Source organism: Nansenia antarctica, assembly GCF_963989245.1.
Source record: "Nansenia antarctica genome assembly, chromosome: 18".
NCBI classification, from domain to species: Eukaryota; Metazoa; Chordata; class Actinopteri; order Argentiniformes; family Microstomatidae; genus Nansenia; species Nansenia antarctica.
In genome coordinates this window covers 139,201-149,200 of record NC_137691.1, presented here as the reverse complement: position 1 = coordinate 149,200, position 10,000 = coordinate 139,201, and the positions used below count along the sequence as shown (strand labels likewise).

The 10,000-nt window shown below is 45.2% G+C and overlaps 2 protein-coding genes across 2 annotated transcripts in view; both read left to right on the top strand.

Annotated features, from left to right (window-relative positions):
- The window catches only part of ghrh (growth hormone releasing hormone), a gene marked incomplete at both ends in the record, with an annotated part of 2,889 nt that extends 1,459 nt beyond the window's left edge, over positions 1–1,430 (top strand). The window contains 2 exons of the mRNA XM_080548462.1: positions 817–921; positions 1,322–1,430. Coding sequence (XP_080404588.1) covers positions 817–921; positions 1,322–1,430 — 214 coding nt within the window. The remainder of the gene's footprint in view (positions 1–816; positions 922–1,321) is intronic.
- Positions 1,431–4,309: 2,879 nt separating this feature from the next.
- LOC308173129 (E3 ubiquitin-protein ligase TRIM35-like) lies at positions 4,310–6,497 on the top strand (the record flags this gene model as incomplete). The annotated part of the gene is made up of 1 exon (XM_080548097.1): positions 4,310–6,497. The coding sequence occupies one exon, from the start codon at positions 4,310–4,312 to the stop codon at positions 5,729–5,731; it is 1,422 nt and encodes a 473-aa protein (XP_080404223.1). The 3' UTR covers positions 5,732–6,497.
- Between the last annotated feature and the right edge of the window lie 3,503 nt (positions 6,498–10,000).

Here is a 10,000-nt window from a genome sequence, read left to right as displayed (position 1 = left end):
GATGATGGTGTAAGCATTTACAAAGAGATGATGGTGTAAGCATTTACAAAGAGATGATGGTGTAAGCATTTACAAAGAGATGATGGCGTAAGCATTTACAAAGAGATGATGGTGTAAGCATTTACAAAGAGATGATGGTGTAAGCATTTACAAAGAGATGATGGTGTAAGCATTTACAAAGAGATGATGGTGTAAGCATTTACAAAGAGATGATGGTGGAAGCATTTACAAAGAGATGATGGTGGAAGCATTTACAAAGAGATGATGGTGTAAGCATTTACAAAGAGATGATGGTGTAAGCATTTACAAAGAGATGATGGTGGAAGCATTTACAAAGAGATGATGGCGTAAGCATTTACAAAGAGATGATGGTGGAAGCATTTACAAAGAGATGATGGTGTAAGCATTTACAAAGAGATGATGGTGGAAGCATTTACAAAGAGATGATGGTGTAAGCATTTACAAAGAGATGATGGTGTAAGCATTTACAAAGAGATGATGGTGTAAGCATTTACAAAGAGATGATGGTGTAAGCATTTACAAAGAGATGATGGTGGAAGCATTTACAAAGAGATGATGGCGTAAGCATTTACAAAGAGATGATGGTGTAAGCATTTACAAAGAGATGATGGTGGAAGCATTTACAAAGAGATGATGGTGTAAGCATTTACAAAGAGATGATGGTGTAAGCATTTACAAAGAGATGATGGTGTAAGCATTTATAACACAACAGAGACAAACAACAACACCTTCTTCTAAGTCTGTTCTCTTCTCTCCACACGGTAATAATGAGACATGTTTCTGTGGTGTTTCAAGGTTTGGTCAGAGAGACTTGTCCATCCTGATGACCTCCTCCATAGAGGACCCCCGGCAGCTGATGGAAGAGGACCGTACCCCCCCGGGGGGACAGGCAGAGTCACGGTCAGTGCGACACTGAAGCTTTTTTGCTCAACTAATTTTTCAGAAATACGACAGCAGGGCCCAGCTGCTCAAAACTTAAATCTGTATCAGCTATCAGCTGTTGGTATCCAGGGTCAGATCTGGCTGGCTGGTTTTCGAGGCGTATTAGAGGGAAACCAGCCAGCCAGATCTGATCCTGGATCAGAGAAAAGAATCAGGATCATTCTGATCCAGATTTTAAGGTTTTGAACAACTGGGCCCTGATGGAAGCAAGGCAGAAAGGATCTAGTCAACGATATCTGTCAGTTGTCTGTCTATAAGTCAGTCCATTTACCTTTTAGTCCTGATGGAGCACAGATATGACATGACCGCCTCCCTCCCTCACATGTTTATTACACCTCTCCTCTCCTCCTCGCCGCAGGTCAGGCAGACACGCGGACGCCATCTTTACCAACAGATACAGGAAGGTTCTGGGTCAGATCTCCGCCAGGAAGTTCCTCCAGACCATCATGGGGAAGAGGATCGGGTGAGCGGGTCAGCAGGGATCCAGGGGGGTGTTACATGAATGAATGAATGAATGGTCTTTATTGTCATTGATATAGTACAGGTACCAAACAACGAAATTTGGGAGGGGGGGGCTCCCCTGGTGCTAGGAAAAAAAAAAAAAGGGAAAAGAGCTGGTTTACATAAAATAAAGGCTATGTACACTATCCACTATACTATACTATACAAATAAAACATTGTGCTGTACTCTATGCTATGCTATACCTATTCTAACATTTAACCTTATGTACCCTAGGGTTGTCATGTTGCACATAGTGTTATTGCACATTCATTTAAAGTGTCGCAGTTTGCAGGTTTGAAATGTACACAGTTGTGTTTCAGTATTACACTTGATTTCAATCTAGTAGCTGCCATCAATTTGTCTAGATTGTCCAGGGCCTAGAACCTAGGTCTTTGCTGTGTTCAGGGCCTGAATGGCCCTGGGGTAGAAGCTTCAGTCTGTTTGTCCTTGCGAACATGGTCCTGTACCGCCTTTTCGAGGGCAGCCGGGCAAAGTGTTCGTACCCAGGGTGGGATGGGTCTCTGGAGATCTTGGAGGCCTTCCTGAGGCAGCGTGTGTTGTACAGCTCTTCCAGAGAGGGGAGGGGGGCGCCAGTGATCTTCTGGGCCGATCTCACGACTCTCTGTAGCGCATTCCTCTCTGCGGCTGTGCAGCTGGAGAACCAGATGCAGATGCAGTAGGTGAGGATGCTCTCCACTGCGCAGCGGTAGAAGGTCACCAGCATCTCCTGTCCGATGTGGTCTTTCCTGAGGACTCTCAGGAAGAAGAGCCGCTGTTGTGCCTTCTTGATGATGGCTGCTGTGTTGATCTTCCAGGACAGGTCATCCTGCATGTGCACCCCCAGGAATCGGAGGGTTGAGACTCTCTCCACGCTCCCTCCCTCGACGAGCAGGGGCTGGACCTCAGATTTTTTCCTCCTGAAGTCCACGATGATTTCCTGGGTCTTTGACTGGTTCAGCAGCAGGTTGTTAACCTTGCACAGCTTGCTCAGCTGCTCTACCTCATCCCTGTACGCCACCTCACCCCCCCCCCCGAGATGCAGCCCACCACGGTGGTGTCGTCTGCAAACTTTACGATGGAGTTGCTGGGGTGGACGGGGGTGAAGTCGTAGGTGTAGAGGTTGTAGAGGATGGGGCTTAGCACGCAGCCCTGGGGGGACCCAGTGCTGAGTCTGAGGGCTGTGGAGGTGTGGGAGCCCACCCGCACCCTCTGGGGGCGGTCAGACAGGAAGTCCTTGATCCATGCACATATAGAGTGTGATAGTCCCAGGTCTAGTAGTTTGGTCACTAGCCTGTCTGGAAGGATGGTGTTGAAGGCAGAGCTGAAGTCCACAAAGAGCAGTGATCAACATTGCTAATGGAAAATCCAGGCTTATATCGAGGCTTTTTTAAAAACTAGCTAAGACACACCTTTTCTCCCTGGCCTTTGACCTGAGGTGAGCCTGCCTCCTGACATTGCACTTTTTGTACTTTTATTTCTGCACTTGTATTTTGTATTGCACTTTGTTTTTAGTGAATTTTTTTACGTGTTGTTTTTCTTTTACTAGTGTTTTCTGTTAAACACTTTGGGCAGCTGTTTTTGTCATTGTAATGTGCTCTATAAATAAACATGACTTACTATTATGTTAGTCTCATGAGACTTAGGGTTAGGTCAGAATGAGCCTGGATTGTCCTTAAGCATGTTGATGTAACACCCCCCAGATTTCTATGTGCTCCGTTATCAGTCATGAAACGCATCTAATTACACACACCCATTAAGTTGATACGACTGGACACTTCTGGGGTACTGATTCCCCAAAATGCATTGCGCGTCCAAGGTTGCCAGATCATTTTACAACTTTAATTATGTTACGATGTTTCTGTCGAACTCCGTAAGTGAAGGTATGTAAGCAACGCAGGGTGCGTTCGTAAAATCGCTCTGAGAGCGCCGGAGCGCACACTGGGTTCAACGTCATAAAGGGACCAGGTATTTTGATTGGACAAGAGGCATTCCATGAGTGCTGATCAGATTTTCCAGGGCGAATTTATGAACGCAGCCGTAATGTAGGTAGCGAACAGAAGACGCATATATATAAACGGGTTATTTTGGTAAACTGGACACATTTAGGGAATATATGTGGTTACTTGCTCGCCTGAAAACATATTAAAACTTCATAAAATGACACTTGTAAAGCCAAAATTACATATTTTAGCCAATGGAGGTTGAAAATGGAGGTTTAAATTCCCAGCTCCCGGCGAAATGCATTCTGGGAGGTAGTATGCATACTGTGTAAATGGTCGGCTGGTTTTCACATACTTATTATGAATTTAGTATGCAGTATGCAGTATATACTCATTGAGTATGCTAGTATGCAGTATATACTCATTGAGTATGCTAGTATGCAGTATATACTCATTGAGTATGCAGTATGCAGTATATACTCATTGAGTATGCTAGTATGCAGTATATACTCATTGAGTATGCAGTATGCAGTATATACTCATTGAGTATGCTAGTATGCTAGTATGCAGTATACCATTCCGAACACTGCCAGTGACTCATACCTTGTCTGAAGCTCCACCCTCTAACCAGTTGAGCAGGACACAGTGGAGAGCAGAAGTGAACCACACAGAAGGCTAACACTCAGCTCTCTGGTGCTGCCGTTCACTAGCAACAACATTACATATGTGTGACTCTCTGAAGGACTTTACACTCTTTTACCATCAACTTTCAAAACAACCACAAAGGAAGAAGCAACACCGTCAAGATCTGGATTTTACTTCCTGTTGACTTCAACGCGGTGAGTTTTCAGAAGTGAACTTTCACCTCAGAAGCCATTACAGGGGAGACGGAGGTGGTGAGAGAATGGCGTCTAAACCCTCTCTCTCTGAGGAGAATCTCTCCTGTCCTGTGTGCTGTGACATCTTCAAGGACCCTGTCGTCCTCCATTGTAGCCACAGCTTCTGTAAAACCTGTCTGCAGGAATTCTGGAAACAGAAAGACACTCAGGAATGTCCAATGTGCAGGAGAAAGTCATCCATGGACTTCCCTCCTCGTAACCTGGCGTTAAAGAACCTGTGTGAGGACTTCTTACAGGAGAGAAGTCAGAGAGCTGCAGCAGGGTCTGAGGTGCTCTGCAGTCTGCACAGTGAGAAACTTAAGCTCTTCTGTCTGGAGGATAAACAGCCCATCTGTGTGATTTGTCAGACTTCAAAACAGCATAAAAAACATGACTGTTGCCCAGTAGATGAAGCTGTACTGGATCATAAGAGTGAACTCCAGACTGCACTGGAACCCTTAAAGAAGAAGCTGAAGACCTTTCAAGAGGTTAAACTGACTTGTGATGAAACAGCTAAACATATTGAGAGCCAGGCCCAGCGCACAGAGAGGCAGATGAAGGAGCAGTTTGAGAAGCTTCACCAGTTTCTACGAGATGAAGAGAGAGTCAGGATCGCTGCACTGAGGGAGGAAGAGAAGCAGAAGAGTCAGGTGATGAAGAGGAAGATTGAGGGCCTGAGCAGAGAGATATCATCACTTTCAGACACAATCAGAGCCATGGAGGAGGAGCTAAAAGCTGATGACATCACATTCCTGCTGAACTTCAAGGCCTCCATGGACAGAGCCCAGAGCACACTGCCGGATCCAGAGAAGGTTTCAGGAGCGCTGATAGACGTGGCAAAGCACCTGGGCAACCTGCAGTTCAGAGTCTGGGAGAAGATGCAGGGAATAGTGGAATACACTCCTGTGATTCTGGACCCCAACACTGCAGACCCATGTCTCATCCTGTCTGAGGATCTGACCAGTGTGACACTCAGAGAAGAGAAACAGCAGCTTCCTGACAACCCAGAGAGGTTTGACTCCTACTATGCTGTGGTCCTGGGCTCTGAGGGCTTTGACTCAGGGACACACAGCTGGGACGTTGAGGTGGGGGGGAGTACATACTATGGCCTGGGTGTGATGACAGAGTCTGCAGACAGGAAGGGCTCAGGCTTTTGGTGTGGATCCTGGTGGCTTGGGTTTAATGATGGGTGGTTTTATACACGTGTTCCAGGTGATCCAGCCACTCCCCTCACAGTGAGCCAGAAGCCCCAGAGGGTCAGAGTGCAGCTGGACTGGGTCAGAGGAGAGCTGTCATTCTCTGACCCTGACACTAACACACACCTACGCACACTCACACACACCTTCACTGAGAAAGTCTTTCCACATATCTGGAATTATAGTAACCTTTATCCTCTGAGGGTGTTACCAGAGAAGGTGTCTGTATCCATGGTTACGCCCTCTGTCTGAACCAATGATTAACTAACTTACAGTACTTAGACCTTAGTGTTCCTCTGAGACAATCAAACATCAATAACACTTTAACACTCTAACCCCTGACCCCTGACCCTAACCCTACTAATCAGTCAGCAATGTGTCCAGACATATAAAAGATGAATGAACCCTTTGATTATGATGTTCAACTGTCTGACTTTATCACAACACAAACTAGATGATCGAGGCTAGTTCCCATATGTTGTTGCTTAGAGGATGTTACCTGGAAACATTACACATCTAAAAACATGCTAACCATGCTAACCAGCTATCACCATGCTAACCATGCTAACCAGCTATCACCATGCTAACCATGCTAACCAGCTATCACCATGCTAACCAGCTATCACCATGCTAACCAGCTATCACCATACTAACCATGCTAACCATGCTAACCAGCTATCACCATGCTAACCAGCTATCACCATGCTAACCAGCTATCACCATACTAACCATGCTAACCATGCTAACTAGCTATCACTATGCTAACCATGCTAACCAGCTATCACCATGCTAACCATGCTAAACATGCTAACCAGCTATCACCATACTAACCATGCTAACCATGCTAACCAGCTATCACCATGCTAAACATGCTAACCAGCTATCACCATGCTAACCATGCTAACCAGCTATCACCATGCTAACCATGCTAACCAGCTATCACCATGACGCCAGCAACCTAGCCGACACGTTAGCATCGTTAGCACTGTCTTCACTCCCGGCGTTCAGAACGTTTGATATAGGCTGCGTTCGTAAATTCACTCTGAGACCGCCGGAGCGCACAATGGGTTCAACGTCATAAAGGGACCAAGTAATCTGATTGGACGAGAGGCATTCCAAGAGTGCTGATCAGACTTCCAGAGCGAATTTACGAACGCAGCCACTAGCCAGATAGCTACCGTCCGTCGCTAAACCTGTCAGACAAATGATGGGACAACGTAATGTTCTTATAAAGCTGCCAGCGAGCTGCATGAACTCTACTGAACGATGTTGCGAAAACATGAAAACATGCACATTTAGTTTTTCCATGTCAGTGCAATTTATTTTTAATTCTTATGCAAAACGTTTGATGGGCTTTATCATTATTATTATCGAGAATAGTAAAATCCGTTTCAAAATCTTAGTAAAACAACACTTGGCAAATAGAGAAATTGACATTCCCTAATGTATATTAAAGGTGTATGTAAATGAAAATGTTTGTTTTTAGTTTAGTTTTAGTTTTTAGTTTAGTTTTATTTGAGTTTAGGTTAGTTTGACTTTAGTTTAGTTTTAGTTCTTTTCTTTCCATTTTCTTTTAATTTTCTTTTAATTACACTCTGTTGTCTGTTCTTTGTAATCATTTGTTTGTATTTGTGTTGTTATTGATTTCATTTGTATTGTTATTTTTGTGGACCCCAGGAAGACTAGCTGTCACCATGGTGGCAGCTAATGGGGATCCTAACAATAAACAAACAAATAAACAAATCACAACATCCTCATGCACTAACAGTAGCCCAGCCCTTTTCAGTTGCTTTATTAAGCATATATATATATTAAGCTTTATTAAGTTATATATAGTACTAGTGTAGCCTACTATGTGCCTTGTGTCATTCTGTTTATCTGCAGACTAAGCAGCCAGAGGCTTTTGGTTCTATAAAAGTCTTTATTTTTGTATTGACTGATGCACTTTATTTTTGACACTTTTTTGATCTAATTACTCTTAGGTGAGCCTTTTTTGTTTTCATAAAAGGAGGCCAGATCTTGGCAAAAAAAAGCATTGTGCACTGTCTATACCAGATTCTGTTTGTTAGAGGAAATAATAAATGAACATTTGAAGAGTCAGAAGTGTTCTCTTTGTTGTGTTAACAATAGTGATGTAAGTTAGATTTGGTGAGATCACTATGGAATATTAAATCATCAATCTTTGCTCACTACATAGCCTTTCTTACCTTCAGGTGTGCATGAACTACAGGTTATCAACTGTGAAATTATATCTGTTCTCATATCGGTTATCAGTATCGGTTGGAAAAAATGCATATCGTGCATCCCTACTATTTATATTGCTATTTTCACATTTTAAAGAAGAGCTTTTTATTCAGGCCTAAAACTTTAATTTTTTTAGCAAAACAAGCTGTGTCGCTATCTACCCTTTTCCTGCTGAGATGTCTAAGAAAGTCCTGAAACCTGCAATTAAAGTGACGACATATCTCCACCACCCCTTCTCACACACACACACACACACACACACACACACACACACACGCGCACACACACACACACACACACACACACACACACACACACACACACACACACACACACCTGACATAATTCTGCTTGTGACCCTTGAACACAGTGACTCATACCTTGTCTGAAGCTCCACCCTCTAACCTGCTGAGCAGGAAACAGTGGAGAGCAGAAGTGAACCACACAGAAGTATGCAGTATATACTCACTGAGTATGCTAGTATGCAGTATATACTCACTGAGTATGCTAGTATGCAGTATATACTCACTGAGTATGCTAGTATGCAGTATATACTCACTGAGTATGCAGTATGCTAGTATACCATTCCGAACACAGCCACTCTCTCAGCCTTACTTCCTGGTTAATGTCCGGCATGGCTGCTGCCATGGCGACAGATCCCTCAGTGGTGGTGTTGGTTGGGGGTGTTTGTGGCCTCGCGCGCTTCGCTAGGTCCAGGCTGGGCTGTGGGGAGGGGGCTAGCTCCCTTCCTTCACTAGGTTCCTTCCTTCCTTCACTAGGTCCCTCCCTTCGCCTCACGCCGGCCTGCAGCACGGCTCAGCGGTCGCGGGTATTTATTGATATTTCCTCCCATGAGCCTCTCTGTTCATTTAGGAAGGAGCCGAGGAGTGTGTGTGTTTATTTCACACGTCGCCTCAGTCAATATGTCAGTCAATGAGAGCGAGCCAAGCGTGCGTTTTAGCCTTTTAGCTGTTTAGCCTGTTGAGTGGGTTGTGTTGGGCTGTTCTCTCTCTTTCTCTCTCTCTTTCTCTCTCTCTCTCTCCCTCTCTCTCTCTCTCTCTCTCTCTCCCTCTCTCTCTCTCTCTCTCTCTCTCTCTCTCTCTAACCCCCAGAAACTCTCTCTGGTCGCCCCAGCTAACTCCAGCTAACTCCAGCTAACACAAGCTAACTGCAGGTGAGCAGGGCAGGAATGCAGGAGGAATGTGTTGAGAGGCAGCTCAGTAACAGCAGACACGTTTACTCTCATTCATCCTCTTCTCTGTGGTCATATCGAGGCCAAGCCTTCTCTGAGAGAGAGAGGGAGGGAGAGAGGGAGGGAGGGAGGGAGAGAGAGAGAGGGGGGGGGGGAGAGGGAGGGAGGGAGGGAGATAAATGACAGATAGCTAAGGCCACAGAGGTATTGTGGTTGGTATGAGCTCTGGGAGAGGGACATGTTTGTGTATCACACGGTGTTTCTGTCTAAAGAAACAAGTGCGTACGCCGATGCTTGAATGCATTCCATCAGTGTTACAGTGTGTATCACAGCGTGTGTGTCAGTGTGTGTGTCAGCGTGTGTGTCAGCGTGTGTGTCAGCGTGTGTGTCAGCGTGTGTGTCAGTGTGTGTGTCAGCGTGTGTGTCAGCGTGTGTGTCAGCGTGTGTGTCAGTCTTCATGACACACTATACACTAGATACTGGATCACATAGCTGAAGACATTGGGTGCGTTCGTAAATATGCTCTGAGAGATCCGGAGCGCACCCGGAATGCTCTCTGGTCGTTTGAACATTCAGAGCGCTGCTCTGGGAGCTCTCAGGCAGAGAGACACTTAACCTTCATTTGAATGGATTTAAAAGATGAAAACGGCCGTGTTAGTATCTACTCTCAACATCACCAAAGCAACACAACATTGTTTACCTCCAGGAAATCGATGGTGATGTTATCGTTTGGTGTCCGCCATGTTTACAGTTAGTTTGTAAAGACTTTTAACTGACCACTGAGAGAGAGAGGGAGAGAGGGGGAGAGAGAGAGACAGAGAGAGAGAGAGAGAGGGAGGGAGGGAGTGGAACAGAAAGAGAGAGAGAGAGAAACAGAGAGAGAGAGACAGAGACAGAGAGAGAGAGAGAGACAGAGAGAGAGAGAGAAGGAGGGAGAGAGAGAGAGGTAGAGAGAGAGAGAGAGAGAGAAGGAGGGAGAGAGAGAGAGGTAGAGAGAGAGAAGGAGAGAGAGAGAAGGAGAGAGAGAGAGAGAGGGAGAGAGAGAGAAGGAGAGAGAGGTAGAGAGAGAGAGAGAGAGAAGGAGG